At 38.5% G+C, this 18,992-nt stretch overlaps 1 protein-coding gene across 7 annotated transcripts; it reads right to left on the reverse strand.

Moving 5' to 3' along the window:
- Positions 1-2,391: 2,391 nt before the first annotated feature.
- Positions 2,392-8,461, reverse strand: LOC121969563 (probable NOT transcription complex subunit VIP2). 7 transcript variants are annotated; one of them, XM_042519723.1, is made up of 8 exons: positions 7,570-8,461; positions 6,587-6,668; positions 5,859-6,052; positions 4,907-4,988; positions 4,179-4,372; positions 3,622-3,680; positions 2,951-3,129; positions 2,392-2,856 (listed from the first exon to the last, which is right to left on the reverse strand). In XM_042519723.1, exons 3-7 carry the CDS (start codon positions 5,985-5,987, stop codon positions 3,108-3,110), a joined length of 486 nt encoding a protein of 161 aa, XP_042375657.1. In that variant the 5' UTR covers positions 5,988-6,052; positions 6,587-6,668; positions 7,570-8,461; the 3' UTR covers positions 2,392-2,856; positions 2,951-3,107. The 7 variants fall into 7 exon arrangements, with proteins under 7 accessions (XP_042375657.1, XP_042375653.1, XP_042375654.1 ...); XM_042519719.1 differs by lacking the exons at positions 6,587-6,668; positions 7,570-8,461 and adding an exon at positions 5,103-5,173 and having other exon boundaries at positions 4,269-4,372; positions 5,859-5,996; XM_042519720.1 differs by lacking the exons at positions 6,587-6,668; positions 7,570-8,461 and adding an exon at positions 5,103-5,158 and having other exon boundaries at positions 4,269-4,372; positions 5,859-5,990.
- Positions 8,462-18,992: the final 10,531 nt, after the last annotated feature.

Raw genomic sequence — 18,992 nt, forward strand, 5'->3', positions numbered from 1 at the left:
ACGAGTGGGTTGCTCCAGTATCAAATAACACGGTAGCATACTGACTGAAAATAGGTAGCTGACCTGTGACAACTGTAGAAGCACTCGCCACGTCCTCCTTGGTGAGAGAGAAAACCTTGGCATTCGTCGTCACTGGTGGGGCTTCTAATCTCCCTTGGCTAATCGGAGTCCCTTCCAGAGCCGCTTGCATCTGATGTAGTTGTGCGGGGGTACTCCTATTCTGGTCATACTGCTGAGATGGTACCTGGAACCGGGTAGGGCAGTCTCTGACCATATGTCCTTCCTGTCCACAATTGTAGCACTTTCTCATACCCTGGTGGCATACTCCGGAATGCTGCTTTCCATAAGTGGTACACGGAGGGTACCTAGGCTGCTTATTCGCTGGTCCACTTTTAGTGTTGTTCCATTGCTTCCTCTTTCCAGCGGAGCTTCCTTTCCAGCCTGCTCTTGTACCTTGATACTTTTGTCCTTCTGTCTGTACTTGGTTATTACCCTCGTTCATTGCCTTCTGATAATGTTCGGTGATCAAGGCACTACTGACTAGCTCCTCCGTAGTCTACGGTCTGTTAACTCCACCGGCCACATTCAAAGCTATCTCGGGTCGAAGCATCTTCAGCATCAGTCTGACCTGTTCTCTTTCTGTGCTGACCAACTCTGGACATAGGCGTGCGAGGCGATTGAAGCGCTTTACTGCTTCGTTGATAGATAAGTCACCTTGCCGGAACTCGGTGAACTCGTCGTAATGTCGATTCGTCACTCGCATATGGAAATACTCCTCCAAGAATTCTGCTTCAAAATCGGCCCAATTCATTAGGTTGACTTGTCTTTTGGTCTTAACTCTTTCCCACCACATTCGTGCGTCTCCGGAAAAACAGAATGATACACACTTGATCTTTTCTGATATTGGCCAATCCAGCAGCTCTACGATACTTTCCACTGTCTTGAACCAGGCCTGGGCGTCCCATGGTTCGCAAGTACCCGAAAAATTCTCCGGCTTCAGCCTTAGCCACTGTATCAAGTAGGTTTCTTGTCGGACCACTGGGGCAGGGGCTATTGGTAGTACCGGTGCAGCTATAGGTACGACGGGCGGTGTATTCTGATTTGTTGGTGGGGTGACCGGATTTCCTTGTTGATTCATCAGAGCAGTGATCACTTGTTGTTGTTCCGTGATCTGACGTCGGAGGTCTGTAACCACTTGGGTCAGATTTGGTGGAGTCACTGTCTCCTCGGTCCTGTTACCGCGTCTTCTAGTAGCCATGTTTATCTTCATAAATGACAACAAGGCTAGCATAAGTCATTATAGTTTCTAACCAGGCTAACCTAAGGTGATTATTATTCTTAACAAATCCTAGCCTATGTTATAATCAATTCTATCCTACCTTTATGCATCCCTAGACTAAAACTGTGAATCAAAAAAGAAATAAACATACATATTAGATTAAAACATTACTTATCATGCATAAAAGAAATAAAGTAAGCATAGAAATTCTTATTTGGAGCAGCAGAGTAGAGGCTTGATGTGTGTGTAATGAGATGGCTAACTTGACTCTGATACCAAACTGTAACGCCCGCCCTCCCCTCTTGCTTAGTGAGGGCGGGGTTACCTTCTATTATACATAATGTACGTACAGCGGAAGTAATTGTTCATTTAAATCACAACTGATCATACCAATATGCTCAGCATAGTTATAAACTTAAAGAATCATAATTATCCATTCCTAACATAAGCGTAAGTAACAGTGGTCATGCAAGTCATCAACATAAAATAAACATATTTCATATCATTCCTAAGTTCACATAAGCAGGTCATTTATTTTCTTTAGCCAAGCCACCACCACACACATCTCTTGCCCCTCCTGCTACTCCTTTAGTTTATCCATCCTTTACCTTTATCTGTGGTACAAGGAAAGTAAGCTATGAGCACACAAGGCTCAGTAAGATCCTTTCCTACTCACAAAAATCGTACATACACTACAACAAAAATCCTCATAGACATCGGTTTTCCATCGATGTTTATTACATTTTCGACCGATGTCTATGAAGGCGATGTAAAAAGTCTGTCATTTTAGACATCGGGTTAAAACAGGTGTAGTATCACTTAACAACATCGGGTGTAAAACCGATGTAATATTATATGTTAATAACACCAGTTTTGACAGCGGTATACGACCGATGTAATATTAGTTAATGACACCGGTTTTGCAACGGTGGAAAACCAATGTAATATCAATATTGTTTAACGACACAAATCCGATTTCTGAAATAGTGAAAAACCAATATTATCACCAAGCAAATCATAAAATTAAGTTAATATTATTAATTCACTAACAAAATCACAAATAAAAATACACCGATGTATCTAAACACACCAAGTCAATATCCATATAACCAACACATAAATATTCTTCTTACAACATAAACAGATAATAGATATTGTGCACATCAAGTTGGTATCCACAAATTACACATAACTATTCTTCTTACAATATCAAAAGGTAATAGATAGTACACAAATATGTTTCTTACTGGTGCCAACATTATCCTTCTTGCTCTATGCATAGTAGCTAAGTTTACTCGTGAAGCTAAACCGGGCACAGATAATCCTCCAGAACTGATGCTTCTTCCCATGTTACCACTGCCAACAATGTTGCCTACAGAGCTTGTAAGTCTTGGCCCTACATTACTCAATACTGGAGAAACTCCCAAACCAGGAACAGAACTACGATTCCCATAAGCTGAACTTGAGGAAATACCAGTTATTGACCCAGTGACTCCATTAATATTACTACTACTAAAAGCATGATTTCCAACAACATTAATACCCCCTCTATTTGTGACACTAGAGCCATGGGGCATCTGCATGAAAAAAAATCCAGAATCAATACTATAAAACACATTCAAAGGACCATATGATGCAGTGAAGTAATGTGGAAATAAACTCATGCCAGACCTGAGATAATGCAACCAAAAGATTGTTTGATGAGAACTGTCCACTAGGAATGCTTCCTCCTGGTTGCTGAACACCACCTGATGGTACAACACCCATTGCGGCCTCTCTGGATGCAAGCGAACCAGGCACAGTTGGCAGGTTGAAGCTTCCATGAATATTATGCAATCCTTGAAGACCACCTATTTTTTTACAAACCATAATCAAAATTCCACATACAAGCAAAATTTCACATGAATATGTTAATAAAGTTTATGTAGGAATGCCTAACCAGAAGGATGGAACCAAGACACTGTTTATATTAATACCAAGAGTAAAATTACATCAGATACAAATCTCATACATAAAATAACAGATAGGCAATTTGGGATGAATATTGAAGTCTATAACTATTTATTTTACTTCTCTCCATCAAGCTAGAACATAATGGAGCATAGACATTGATGGTGCTTAGTTTGTCAAGTTGTACTCAATAAAGATTTGATTATCAATTTAGTAACCTTGTGATTTCTTAAACCATGCTCTAAAAATTTGTTTGACAGCATAGATAACTTTCTTAAACATTCTAAAAAATTTCAAGTTTACAATAATGGTTAATTTTATTTTACTATTTTCCTTAATTTGATATCATCTGAACTTGATAATAATTATTTTCAACAAGAAAAAAGGCTTACCGTCCATATCTAGAATCAGATATTGCAGTGTTTCTTCCTCCTCTATCCACCTCATGATTCTGTCCAGAATCAGATATTGCATTACAATAGAATAATCAAGTTTATCCAGTACTACATATAATACAAATTTGTTATATTATAATCGAGTGGATTGACTGAACCCAAATTTATTAGGACTATCTGTTTAATTTGAACATTTTCAGCTAACATATTTACTAAAACACACAAACATCTTCAGAAGTTGATAATTCTCGTTCTATGAGAAGAGATCTTCATTCAATCATATTATCTTAGATGTTGCACAGAACTAAAAGTGCAATTAAATAAACAAGAGCCTTATTTCTGAACTACAAATAACCTCTCTTTTTTTAAAGAAAAATTTATTTTGCAGACTACAAAGAAAGATCAACAGCAGAACGTTGTAAGACTGGCAACTTGTAGCAGGAAGCTAAACATTGCATCGCAATAACTTCCAATTTTCAGCAGAACTAAGCTTTGGAGAACCTGATACTACAGATTAAGAGGTCTATGACCCTTAACCAGCTAATAATGCTTACCTTCTTAATAAGTCTAAGAAGAGCAGGGACTAATACTGAGCGACTAGGATGAGAGGAATAGCCACACAAAGCACTGTTTGTCTTACTCACAAAGCTCCATATTCCTTTGGCGAATGTCAGTTTTGCCATCTCAACGTTGAGGCCAGCATCTTCTTGATGAACCACTATTATTTCACAGGCGTCCCTACCAGGAACTGCAACAGAAAGCTTCACATATCAAGACTTTGATCAAAGATGCCACCAAAAATAAAATAATTTTTTTTTAAAAAAAAACATGTTTGGTCATGAGCTCTGCTCTTTGATGTAGAAAGTAACATTAGCTGTTAATCTTTGCTTATTTATACTCTAATCATACAGAATGGATAGTCTTTCTCAGCAATGAAAAGAAGTCTTGAACAAATAAACCATCAGCTGAATACAAAGAATCAGAACGCAAGCGGAAGTTGGAAATAACTGATTGCTGAGTGTCGAATGTTGTCCTGTATAAACTTAATAAAGTATCATTCCTGCCAAGATAGTTTTTAATTGGAGACATTAATTGAGTAGATGAGATGGCTTCTAACAGTGTGCATCAAAGACGAGACCTAGTTAAGCAAAGTCTTCGGCTAAACAAATTTGCCAAAAAAGAAAATCCTTCATTAAATAAGACGAGGAAATAGTTAGTACGAGAGGTACTAAACATGCTAAAAAATGTAGTAACAAAAATTTCAACAATATAACATGCTTGCCTTGTCTTATATGCCAACCCGATCTATAAAAACGAACTCGTACATACTTTTTTTGACGTGGGGCTAGAGGATGCTCACAATCCTACAAAGATCATGATAGATAATTGTTATAGGAAACAACATTGGAGTATATTGTTACAATGAATAAGATAAAATTTCAATCTAGCATGAAATCAAGCTGCAATGTTTGGTTGACCATATTCAATTGCTGTATCTGAAAGACGACACTATCCTTAAGTGAGCAAGCATAACCTGCATAGAAAAAGTCTGAACGCTATGTTGGATACTAATAAGTCATGTTGGACTTAATTAAATTTTGAAGTTGAACTTATGATACATTGAAGTTCAAACAGAAAAACGAAAAGTGTCTATAGAGTTGCATCAAAGAGCAAGCACTGTGGTAAACATAAGCTCATGGCATTACTTACTTAAAATATAACATTTGAAGCCACATTTCTCCTTATCTCTATTTATTTTGACCTGCTGTTTTATGTTTATCATCAGTGATAATCTATTATAAGGTAGGCTGCTAATGCTAGACAGCAGCCATTGCAAAGTACAACAAACATGATTAGGACTATCTGTTTAATTTGAACATTTTCAACTAACATATTTACTAAAACACACAAACATCTTCAGAAGTTGATAATTCTATGAGAAGAGATCTCCATTCAATCATATTATCTTAGATGTTGCACAAAACTAAAAGCGCAATTAAATAAACAAGAGCCTTATTTCTGAACTACAAATAACCTCTCTTTTTTTAAAGAAAAATTTATTTTGCAGACTACAAAGAAAGATCAACAGCAGAACGTTGTAAGACTGGCAACTTGTAGCAGGAAGCTAAACATTGCATCGCAATAACTTCCAATTTTCAGCAGAACTAAGCTTTGGAGAACCTGATACTACAGATTAAGAGGTCTATGTCCCTTAACCAGCTAATAATGCTTACCTTCTTAATAAGTCTAAGAAGAGCAGGGACTAATACTGAGCGACCAGGATGAGAGGAATAGCCACACAAAGCACTGTTTGTCTTACTCACAAAGCTCCATATTCCTTTGGCGAATGTCAGTTTTGCCATCTCAACGTTGAGGCCAGCATCTTCTTGATGAACCACTATTATTTCACAGGCGTCCCTACCAGGAACTGCAACAGAAAGCTTCACATATCAAGACTTTGATCAAAGATGCCACCAAAAATAAAATAATTTTTTTTAAAAAAAAAACATGTTTGGTCATGAGCTCTGCTCTTTGATGTAGAAAGTAACATTAGCTGTTAATCTTTGCTTATTTATACTCTAATCATACAGAATGGATAGTCTTTCTCAGCAATGAAAAGAAGTCTTGAACAAATAAACCATCAGCTGAATACAAAGAATCAGAACGCAAGCGGAAGTTGGAAATAACTGATTGCTGAGTGTCGAATGTTGTCCTGTATAAACTTAATAAAGTATCATTCCTGCCAAGATAGTTTTTAATTGGAGACATTAATTGAGTAAATGAGATGGCTTCTAACAGTGTGCATCAAAGACGAGACCTAGTTAAGCAAAGTCTTCGGCTAAACAAATTTGCCAAAAAAGAAAATCCTTCATTAAATAAGACGAGGAAATAGTTAGTACGAGAGGTACTAAACATGCTAAAAAATGTAGTAACAAAAATTTCAACAATATAACATGCTTGCCTTGTCTTATACGCCAACCCGATCTATAAAAACGAACTCGTACATACTTTTTTTGACGTGGGGCTAGAGGATGCTCACAATCCTACAAAGATCATGATAGATAATTGTTATAGGAAACAACATTGGAGTATATTGTTACAATGAATAAGATAAAATTTCAATCTAGCATGAAATCAAGCTGCAATGTTTGGTTGACCATATTCAATTGCTGTATCTGAAAGACGACACTATCCTTAAGTGAGCAAGCATAACCTGCATAGAAAAAGTCTGAACGCTATGTTGGATACTAATAAGTCATGTTGGACTTAATTAAATTTTGAAGTTGAACTTATGATACATTGAAGTTCAAACAGAAAAATGAAAAGTGTCTATAGAGTTGCATCAAAGAGCAGGCACTGTGGTAAACATAAGCTCATGGCATTACTTACTTAAAATATAACATTTGAAGCCACATTTCTCCTTATCTCTATTTATTTTGACCTGCTGTTTTATGTTTATCATCAGTGATAATCTATTATAAGGTAGGCTGCTAATGCTAGACAGCAGCCATTGAAAGTACAACAAACATGATTAGGACTATCTGTTTAATTTGAACATTTTCAACTAACATATTTACTAAAACACACAAACATCTTCAGAAGTTGATAATTCTATGAGAAGAGATCTCCATTCAATCATATTATCTTAGATGTTGCACAAAACTAAAAGCGCAATTAAATAAACAAGAGCCTTATTTCTGAACTACAAATAACCTCTCTTTTTTTAAAGAAAAATTTATTTTGCAGACTACAAAGAAAGATCAACAGCAGAACGTTGTAAGACTGGCAACTTGTAGTAGGAAGCTAAACATTGCATCGCAATAACTTCCAATTTTCAGCAGAACTAAGCTTTGGAGAACCTGATACTACAGATTAAGAGATCTATGTCCCTTAACCGCTAACCAACATGAAACAGTCGGATGCATGAGATTTGAGAAGCCATACTTCGAATGGGTTTTATCTTCACTGCTCCCTCAGCAGCTGGTCCTTCCATGCAGCTCACGGTAGAGGCGCCAGGGCCCAAAACACTTGCTTCTCCTGCTCCTTCCCTTGGCTCTTGGACGCCCCCTTGCTCTTCGACTCTTTGTCCGACTTCTTCTTCTTCTTGAGAGTCTCAAGCACCGCGAAGACGTTAGTGCTATTGATCTTCAGCAGCCCATCGTCCCTCCTGCTTCCGCCTCCGACCATCTCTCCCAATCGATGCACCAAGACAAATCTAGCCTACACTTGCGATATCGGCCTCAAACCTAACCCAGCGCTCCAGAAAAGAGCCAAAACACACAAATCGATGCACAAAACAAATGCGAACAAGCTAGAGACAATAAAAAGGATATGTTTACAGAGCAATAGTCTTTCCAACGGAACTCCGGTGACTGGTGAGGAGGAGTTATCTTCGTTCCTTCAGAGGTCTTCGGAGTTAAAGAGGTCGAGAAGGCGGAGCACGAATGAGTGGTCAATGTAGCGCTTGGCGACCTTGGTATCGGTGTCGGACGACACGACGTAGCGGAGAAGGAGCTCATAGACGAGCTGGAGATGAGGCCAGGTGGGGTCGAGGTAGGGGTCCTCCTCCTCCGGGTCGGAGAAGTCGAAGAGCACAGAGCAGATCCGGAGTTTGCGGAGAAAGAGCGCCTGGCGCTCGAGTACTGGTACATCGCGGAAGAGTGGGAGGGACTCAATTTGCGGGACAGCACCGGGGGCTGGGGAGGAGTGCAGTTGGCAGGGGGAGCCGGGATCGACGTCTGAGGAGTGGGAGGCAAAAGAAAGCGCCTGAGGAGCGGGATCGGCGCCTGAGGATTAGGGTTTCGATTTATGGTGGGCGAGGAAAAGCCAAAAGAAAACGCGCTAAGAAAGTCTGCTAAAATTTTGATTCATAGATACCGGGTTTTAAAAATCGTTATTAAAATCGATGTCTATTAACGAAAAAAAAGGCACTCATAGACATCGCCTAAAAACCCGATGTCTATGAGCGACAATCTGCGCTCATAGACACTGATTTTTGGAAAAATCGGTGTAAAATACTCAAAGACATCGATTTTTGCTTAAAACCGTTGTTATTCCACCGATGTCTACGAGGGATTTTCTTGTAGTGATATCATATAAGAGTAATCATATCACATATCATAGCATAAATGAAACTCATATCATATCATAAATGAAAATCATATCATGGTATAAAATAACAATCATATCATAGCATAAAGTGAGCATCATATCGTGCCATAAACTTATCATATCATAGCATAAAGTAAGCATCATATCATATCATGTCATATCGTAAAAATAAGCATCATGACATATCATATCATAGCATAAAGAACATCCTATCATAGTATGTGAGTAAGAGTCATATCATATCATTCCATATTATAAACATATATGCAAGATGTCCTTTAAATCATGGGTGATGTCATGTGCAAGATGTTTTTCAAAACATGCTTCATGTCATGTGCAAAAATGTCTTAAAACAATATCATATAGTACTTAAAAATAATCTCAACATGAGGGGGCCCGGCTTAGTACCACATACATACATAAATGCGCGCATCTTAAGTAGACTCAAGGTAGCTAGTCTTGAACCTACTAGGAAACTAGGCTCGTAGCTCGACCTAGGGGCACGTGAGGAGCCCACCCTTTACTAGGCCCGTTTCTTAGTCCATCGACCTAGGGGCGCATGAGGAGCCCACCCTTTTGGTACAAGCCATACAAAGTAAAATATTATGTCATATACATATCATAGTATATTATGTTCATGTCATTCATAGCATATCATATACGTGTCATTCATAGCATATCATATTCATGTCATTCATAGCATATCATGTACATGTCATTCATAGCATATCATATTCATGTCATTCATAGCATAATGTACATGTTATTCATAGCATATCATATTCATGTCATTCATAGCATATCATGTGCATGTCATTCATAACTTTTCATAACATAGAGAGTGCTCTTAGTCCCATTTGATAGGGAAGCAACTCTTAGGCCTTTCACTTAGCTTGTCATAAAGAGTGCTCTTAATCCCAATAATAGGGAAGCATCTCTTAGGCCTTTTCTTTTCATTTCATAAAGCATACATATTTGAGCATTTAGTATATCATAGAAGACATTTTCATGCATAATTCATAAGCATACATAAAATGAACATTTAACATATCCTGGAAAACATAAGAATGTATGGAACATAAGTTAGCATCTCCTAATTCATATCATGGCAAAGTGAAGCACATAAAGAGTCATAATTGAGTCTCAAACATCAACCTACTAAGGGTGGCCGAAACATGCAAGGGTTCTTCTAGATTGCAAGAAATCATAAAAGCATATGAACCTTAAATCAATTCATAACATTTATCATAAGGAACATCATATGCATACTAAATTTAGGTTCTAAGCTTCCTAGGTTTAAACTTCACCATGTGGCCGAACCATGCAAGGCCTAGATCTAGGTTACAATTAGCATATCAACATGTGAACCCTAAACAATTTTCATAACATTTATTATAAGCAACAACATGAGAATATTGAGTTTAGGTTTCAAGCTTCCTAGGTCTACCAACTACAAGTGGCCGAATGTCATAAGGTGTGGAGTTAGGTTCTCAACCAAATACAAGCATGAGAATATCATGTTAATTTCATATCATATCATAGGGAAAAACATGAGCATGTTAGAGTTGAATTTAAGCTTGCCTAAGCCTTAAATTCCATCTTGGCCGAAAGTTTTCAATGTGGAAACCTAGTTCTAAACAACATGAAATCTTAAGTACATCAAGTTATCTTCATATCATATCATGAGGAAGATCATAAGCAAGTTAGATTTGAGTTTGAGCCTCACTAGGGTTTTTAATCCTTTCATGGCCGAAACCCTAAGGTAAGGTTTACCTAGTTCCAAACAACATACAAGCATGAAACATCAAAGAAACATTCATAACATATCATGAGAAAGATCATAAGCATGTTAGTTTGAGTTTTAAGCTTCTCTAGGGTTTTTAATCTCTTCATGGCCGAAACCCTAAGGTGGGGTTCACCTAGTTCCAAGCAACTTACAAGCATGAAACAACAAGAAAATATTCGTATTCATATCACAAGAAAGATCATAAACATGTTAGTTTTGAGTTTGAGCTTTCCTAGGGTTTTTAATCTCTTCATGGCCGAACCCTAAGGTGAGGATTCACCTAGTTCCAAGCAACTTACAAGCATACAACAACAAGAAAATATTCATATTCATGTCATAAGAAGATCATAAGCATGTTAGTTTTGAGTTTGAGCTTTCCTAGGGTTTTTAATCTCTTCATGGCCGAACCCTAAGGTGAGGATTCACCTAGTTCCAAGCAACATACAAGCATGAAATATCAAGGAAATATTCATATCATATCATGAGAAAAATCCTAAGCATGTTGGTTTTGGGTTTAAGCTTTCATAGGTCTTACAACTTATCATGGCCGAAAGTTTCAAGGGAAACCCTAGGTTTTTAAGCCATCTATACTTGAAGAAAAAACCACATAACTACTTGTACCACAGGTGAGGGGATGCTTACCTCCTCTTGCTTGGTCTTTTTCTTAAGAAATATACCCTTGTGAAGAAGAAGAAGAAGCGAGCTCCTCCTTCTAGTATTTCCTTCGCTTCTCTTGCTTGTAAGAAGTAGGTCTTGAGGCTTGCCTCTTGAGGTTTATTTTTCTTAGGGAGAAAACTTAGTTGAATCTTGAAAACTTGGGAGAGGGATGGCTCAAGGTCTCGGCAATGGTGAGGAAAGGGAGGAGGAAAATGAAACTCTTTTTTTTTTTTTTTCTATTTTCCTTCTCATGTCAAGTGGGAGGAAGAAGCAAAGATGAATTTTTTTTCCTTCCCTTTCTCATTAACTCCTTCCTAATTATCCTTAATGAGGCAAATGCCCCCATTCATCCCCTTAATCCCTCTCATTTCATTCCCTCATGCATCTCCACGAAAATGGAAGAGAAGGAAGAAGGAAAAGACAACTTGTCTTTTGCTAGCTTTCTTCTTAATCATGAGAAGGAGGAAGAAAGCTACTTGAGATTTTCTTACTTCCTTACTCTTACTTTTTATCTAAAATTCCACTCTCTATTCAACAATAATCTATGATGACCTAATGGTCAATCCATAATCCTTAAAGATTAAAAAGGTTCAAGGTTCAATCTTTGACCAATTTCTTTTTATATATTTTTGGTTCTATCTTATCTTTTTATTCTAAAAGAGAATCTTCACATACTTAGCTTAAGGAATTTGTGGGTGTTATAGGAACTGGTACGATCTTCCTAGGACCAACCAACAATTAGTATTAGAGCTAGGGTTTGCCTCTGTGTGTTTTGGTTTTCAAATATATTATGCACATGTCATACATAATTTAGGCAGGATAATAGTAGGATGTGCTAACTTTGTGGTTGCAGGCTTCAACTATTATGGCATATAAATATTGTGTGTGATTGGACCCTTGGAAATGTCAAGGCTATTATTTTGTGTGTGCATGATTGTATATATTAAATACAGTAGGAGCTGTATTAGTTTTAGAATTTTACTTTTTTGTTCGATCTAGAATACATGTACATTCCTTTATGGAATATAGGATCGATATATGTAAAATTCTATTTTTGTCGCGGATCGTATCCTTGCGAGGTGGGGTGCTATTAGAGAACCAGAGGCGCAGCGGAATAAGAAGCAAGATAGATGCGACGACTAGACCCGATGGCGGTGGCTAAAAATGACAGCTGCTAGGGTTGGAGCACACGAAGAATAGTGACAGAAAAGGTCATAATAGTTGGAAAATTAATTTCCATATTTATTGCTTTTATTTACTGTGATGTATGTGTGCATGTGATGTATGCTAGCATAGGTTAAAATTCCTCACCTTAAATAACTAAGTGGGCGAGGGATTTTTAAATAAATTTCTCGGTCTCCATTACTGGTGTGTAAGTCATGCAATAAGCTTATGTGTTGGCTCTGAGTGCCTACCTCCACAACGGATGGGTTTATGCGGATCACTAGATCAAACTTCCTTTATGGATGGTTATAAGAAATTATTTAGGAGTGTGTGATCTTCTCCAACTAGAGGGGCACAATCCTATTTAATGGACTAAGTATCAAGTAATGGTATACACTTAGACGCATTCAATAGTATCCTCCCCAACAGAGTCACTGCTATTGTTTTGTGTGACCAAAGGAAAACCAACTATTAATTTTATTTGTCATAAAGTTAGGATGACAAGATAATAGAATTAATGGGTTACACCCTCCTCTTACAAATGTTGAATTTGTATACATCCACACTAACGTGGCATGCATCACAGTGTTTTGAGGTGTTGGTAAATTTAAATAGTATTATTTTAGGAATCAATATTATTTTAAATTTAGAGTCCTAACCAAAGTTTATTTTGTGATTCTTAGGATGTCTTTCAACCCATTGGCTATTATACTGAAAGAGAATAAACTTACTGGTCCAAACTATATAGATTGGAAAAGAAACCTGGACATTGTTCTAACTACTGAAAACTATAAGTTTGTACTGTCAGAGGTATGCCCAGATACAGCTAATGGTGATTCTACCCCAGAGAAGATTGAGTATCATAAAAAATGGGTAAAAGTAGATGAGATGGCGTGGTGTTATATTTTGGCTTCAATGTCAAATGTATTGCAACATCAGCATCAAGATTTATCAACTACTTATGATATAATGAACAATCTCAAAGAACTCTTTGGGCACCAGAGTCGAACTACTAGGCAAGAGGCAATGAGAAAGTTAATGACATCCACCATGTCAGAGGGGACACTCGTAAGGGATCATATCCTCAAAATGATGGCTTATCTGAACGAAATACAAGTCCTTGGAGGAGAAATTGATAGGGAAACCCAGGTTGATATAATTCTCCAAACGCTACCCAGAATTTTTGAGCAGTTCCGCCTAAACTATAACATGAATAAAGGGAGTATACGTTAGCGTAACTTCTGACAGAACTACAGGCAACAGAAGGTATATTTCATCACAGTTCTCAGATTCACTATGCTGAAAATGGTTCTACTTCTAAGTCGAAAGGCAAGAAGAAGAAGAATCAGGTCTTTTCAGTAAAGAAGGTGAATAAACCTCAAGGTACAGGACAAAAAGCTAGAATGAAGAAGTCGAAGGGCAAGTGCTTCATCTGTAAGCAGTCAGGACATTGGAAGGCGGACTGTCCTCGTAGGAATCAGAACAATAAAGGTATATCTCATTCTCTAGTAGTTGAAACATGTTTAGCGGTGTTATCTACCAGCACCTGGTGTGTAGATACGGGAGCCACTGATCATGTCTGCAACTCTTTGCAGGGGTTCCAGGAAACCCGACGACTATTTGAAAGAGAGATAACCGTCTACATGAGAAATACTACTAAGGTGGCAGCTATTGCAGTGGGAGACGCCTACTTATCTTTTGATAGGAATAGAAGTTTGGTTTTAAGAAATTATCTTTATGTACCCAGTTTTAGAAAAAATTTAATTTCAATTTCTAAACTGTACTTGGATGGATATTCTGTTTCTTTCAGTAACAATGTAGTTATAAAGAGAAATAGAGTTATTATTTGTTCTGGTGCATTGGTTGGCAATTTATATACATTAAATCTAATTTCTCCCATAAATCAACAAATAGAAATTAATAACACATCTTCTAACTCTAATAAGAGAAAAGAACCTTCGGAAATGAACCAAACATATCTTTGACATCTAAGGTTTGGTCATATTAACTTAAGTAGGATTCAAAGGCTTATAGCCGATAGACTCTTGGGTACATTAGAGTTGGAAAACTTTCTAACCTGTGAATCTTGCTTGGAAGGTAAAATGACCAAGAGACCTTTTAAGGCCAAGGGGTATAGAGCCAAAAATGTGTTAGAACTAGTTCATTCTGATTTGTGTTGTCCTATGTCTATCTAGGCAAGAGGTGGTTATGAATATTTTGTCTCCTTTATAGATGATTATTCAAGATATGGATACATTTACTTGATGAGCCGCAAGTCTGAATGCTTTGATAAGTTCAAAGAATATAGGGTTGATGTGGAGAAACATCTTGGTAAAAGTATCAAGACACTACGGTCTGACCGTGGTGGCGAATACCTCTCTGGAGAGTTTAGGAATTACTTATCAGAAATCGAGATTCAATCCCAATTGTCTACACCTGGTACACCCCAACAGAATAATGTGACAGAACAAAGGAATAAGACTCTTATGGAAATGGTTAGATCGATGATGAGTTATTTAGAATTACCAAATTTGTTTTAGGGATATGCTCTAGAAACAGCAGTGTGCATTCTGAATATGGTACCTTCTAAAACAATTCCTTCTACTCCCATGGAATTATGGAATGAGCGTAAGCCTAGTCTGAATCATATCCGAATATGGGGTAGTCCAGCACATGTGTTAAAGGGAGATACTGACAAGTTGGAATCACGTACAGAAGTTTATCTGTTTATGGGATATCCTAAGGGAACGAAAGATGGTTTGTTTTATAATCCTAAAAATCAGAAGATCATTGTTAACACCAATGCTCGATTTTTAGAGGAAGATTATGTAATGAACCATAATCCCATGAGTGAAATTATTCTAGAAGAAATAAGAGAGGACACGTCTACTTTAGTACCAACAATACAAGATGAAGTACCACAAGAGACTGCAACATGTGTCACAGATGATGCACAGTTACAGACAGTGCCTCATTGTAGTGGGAGGGTTGTGAGACAACCTGAGAGATTCATGTTTTTGGGAGAATCTTCGGATTTGATCCCGGGTAAACATGAAACTGATCCCCGGTCATATGACGAAGCACTCCAAGATAAAGATGCAGTATCTTGACAAAAGGCAATGAATTCTGAAATAGAATCTATGTATTCTAATAAGGTCTGGGAGCTTGTAGAACCACCAGATGATGTAAAAACCGTTGGATGCAAGTTGATCTATAAAAGGAAAAAAGGGACAGACGGGAAGGTAGAAACCTTCAAGGCAAGGCTTGTTGCGAAAGGGTACACTCAGAAAGAGGGAATCGACTATGAGGAGACCTTCTCACCGGTAGCTATGTTAAAGTCTATCCAGATACTCTTATCCATTGCTGCTCATATGGATTATGAGATTTGGCAAATGGATGTCAAAACAGCTTTCCTTAACGGAAGTCTTGAAGAAAACATCCATATGAAGCAATAAGAGGGGTTCATTAAAAAGGGCAAAGAGCATCTAGTGTGTAAGCTCAATCAGTCCATTTATGGACTGAAGCAAGCTTTAAGATCTTGGAACATCCGGTTTAATGAAGTAATCCAGTCATATGGATTTATTCAGTGTCCGGATGAGTCTTGTGTATACAAGAAGTGTAACAGAAACGTGGTGGTATTTCTTGTACTATACGTAGATGATATTTTGTTAATTGGCAACAATGTCAAAGTGTTATTGGACGTAAGGGTATGGTTGTCCAAACAATTTGATATGAAGGACTTAGGAGAATGTGCACACATTCTTGGGATCAAAGTCATAAGGGATCGCAAGAAAAGGATGTTGTGCCTATCTCAAGCTTCATATATAGATACAATCCTTGCTCGTTTTGGTATATAGAACTCCAAGAAAGGTTTCTTACCTTTTAGGCATGGAGTAGCTTTATCTAAAGAGATGTCTCCGAAGACATCAAAAGAGATAGAGGATATGAAGGCAGATCCTTATGCTTCGGCTGTGGGAAGCCTAATGTATGCAATGCTGTGTACGAGACCTGATATCTATTTTGTCGTGGGCATGGTTAGAAGATATCAGAGTAACCCTGGACAAGGACATTGGATTGCTATAAAGCATATATTGAAGTACCTGAGAATGACTAGAGATTATATGCTAGTTTACCAAGCAGGCGATTTACTCCCTGTGGGTTACACAGATTCAGATTTCCAATCAGATAGGGACAACAGTAAGTCTACATCAAGCTATGTGTTTACTTTAGGAGGTGTAGCCATTGCATGGAGGAGTGTTAAGCAGAAATGTGTTTTAAACTCACCCATGGAAGCTGAGTATGTGGCAGCCTCTGAGGCAGCCAAAGAAGCTGTATGACTCAGGAACTTCCTAATGGACTTAGATGTGATTCCTGGTAAGCCCAAAATCATCACAATTTATTGTGATAATAGCGGTGTAGTTGCAAACTCGAAGGAACCACAAGCCCATAAGGCAAGTAAACATATAGAGCGCAAGTACCACCTAATACGAGACATCATCAAGTGAGGATCAAACAAGCTAAGTTAGGTCCTGCGTTTGTTTAACCCTTGTGTCTAAGTGTGCAGGAGCTTAGGAACACAGGAAGTCGAGCGGAAGACGCGACTAGCGAGAAGGACGGCACGGGAGAGAGCCGACGGGCTCGGTGCGTCCGAGGGACGAGGTGACCGCGGAAGAGTACACCGGTGGACGAGAAGAACGTGCGCGGCGTTCGAGGGACGAGAAACCGGGAAGGAAGGCTGCTCGAGGAGAAGGCCGGAACATGGGTTCGGGTGAGCCCTATTCCGGATGGCCGAGATCACCCAAGCTAGTGGAGCCGGAACAAAAGACCCGGACCGAGACGAGTTGAACCGAAGCGGAGCGACCGGACGGAAAAAGTCAACCAGAGTTGACTTTTGGGGTCCGGGGCGCCCGGAACGAGGTTTTTGACCAGATCGAGTCAAACTCGATCTGAACGTTGGGGGATAAAGTTTTATCCCCCCAGGGCGCCCGGAACCCCTTCGGGGTGCCCCGACCAGTGTTATAAATATAGCACTGGTTTGCACAGATCAGAATAACGAACTTGTAATCAATTCCTTCTGTGCTTTCAATTCTGTTATTTTCATTTGTGCTGTCAACGTTGTAAAGAGGCTACTCCGCCCAGAGGAGAATCAGATAGTGCGCTTACATTCCTTGGATTAACAATCCCCTGATTGCAAACCAAGTAAAACTCTGGTGTATGCTTTTCTTTACTTAGTCTCTTTTATTTATTTATTACAAGTGTTCATTATATAGTTGAAATCCGAGAAAGGTTCGAGTTTTATTTTGTAGGGCAATTCACCCCTCCCCTCTTGCCGGCCTCCAAAGGGACCAACAAGTGGTATCAGAGCCAAGGCGCTTCAGGAGGACTAACCGCCGATCGAAGCAACAAGATGGCCGGACCAAGTATCGTCCCACCAAAATTCACAGACTGGAAGCGTCGTATGGAGGTATTCCTAAAAACAGATTTTGAAATTCGGTTTATTATGAAATATGGTTTTTTAGCTCCAATAGATAAAGATGGAAAAGAAAAAGAAGAGAGCGATTGGACAAAGAAGGAGCAGAATGAGTCAGTAGCAAATAGCCATGCGGAACATCACTTGCTGAGCGTGTTACCATCTCAAGAGGTCAACCGCATCGGAAACTACTTATCTGCTAAAGAACTTTGGGAGAAGTTCTTGGAACTCCACGAAGGCACGTCCGAAGCAAAGCTCGCTAGAAGGGACATCCTCCGCAACAAAATGATGAACATCCGTCTGGAGAAAGGTGAGAAAGTAGCCGGTTTACATGCAAAGGTAAAAGAACTAGTTACTGGTCTCAAAAATCTTGGTGAAACGGTAACAAACCGGGATACTATTCGCTACGCGCTCAATGCGTTTCCAAGAACTCCGGAATGGACATCAATCGTCGATGCTTACTACATTTCAAAAGACCTGGAGGTAAGTACTTTAGAAGAGTTGTTTTCTACCCTTGAATTACACGAAACTAGATATGCAGAGATATCAAAGGACACAACTATGGCGCTGAACGCAACCAACAAGGATGAACCCGAGTCAGACTCCGAAGACGATCAAGAAGCGTACATGGTAAGAAACTTTAAAAAGTTTTTTAGATCTAATAAATTTAAAATGCAGAATAAAAAGAATCAAAAAGGTAGAAGAAAGGTACGGTGCTACCAATGTCAGAAGGAGGGACACCTAAGGGAAGACTGCCCAGAACTCAAGAAGCTTAAAATGAAGACACCCAAGAAACACAACCTAAAAGTAACTTGGGATGACACTTCTTCATCTGAATCAGAAGCTCAAGAATATGCGGGGATTGCACTGATGGCAAGCCATGAAGGATAAAGTACATCAGAACCCAGCATCGATGAAGGGGGAGCGACCTCAGATGGAAGTAGCGAAGCAGGGGGAGATTCAGGCTTCAAGTCTGATATGGTAAGTGAGGTATGCCTCTTACCCCCTGATGAACTTTACTTTGGTATCAAAGCTATGACTAAATCCATGTATAAATTAGAAAATAAAAATGCCAAATTAGAAAATGAAATTTTAGAAACAAAGAGAATTTTGGCAAAATCATGTCTTATAGAGGATTTTGAAAAATTGAAAATTGAAAATGAAAAACTAAAAGAAGAA

Source organism: Zingiber officinale, chromosome 4A (genome assembly GCF_018446385.1).
Source record: "Zingiber officinale cultivar Zhangliang chromosome 4A, Zo_v1.1, whole genome shotgun sequence".
In the NCBI taxonomy this organism is placed as follows: domain Eukaryota; kingdom Viridiplantae; phylum Streptophyta; class Magnoliopsida; order Zingiberales; family Zingiberaceae; genus Zingiber; species Zingiber officinale.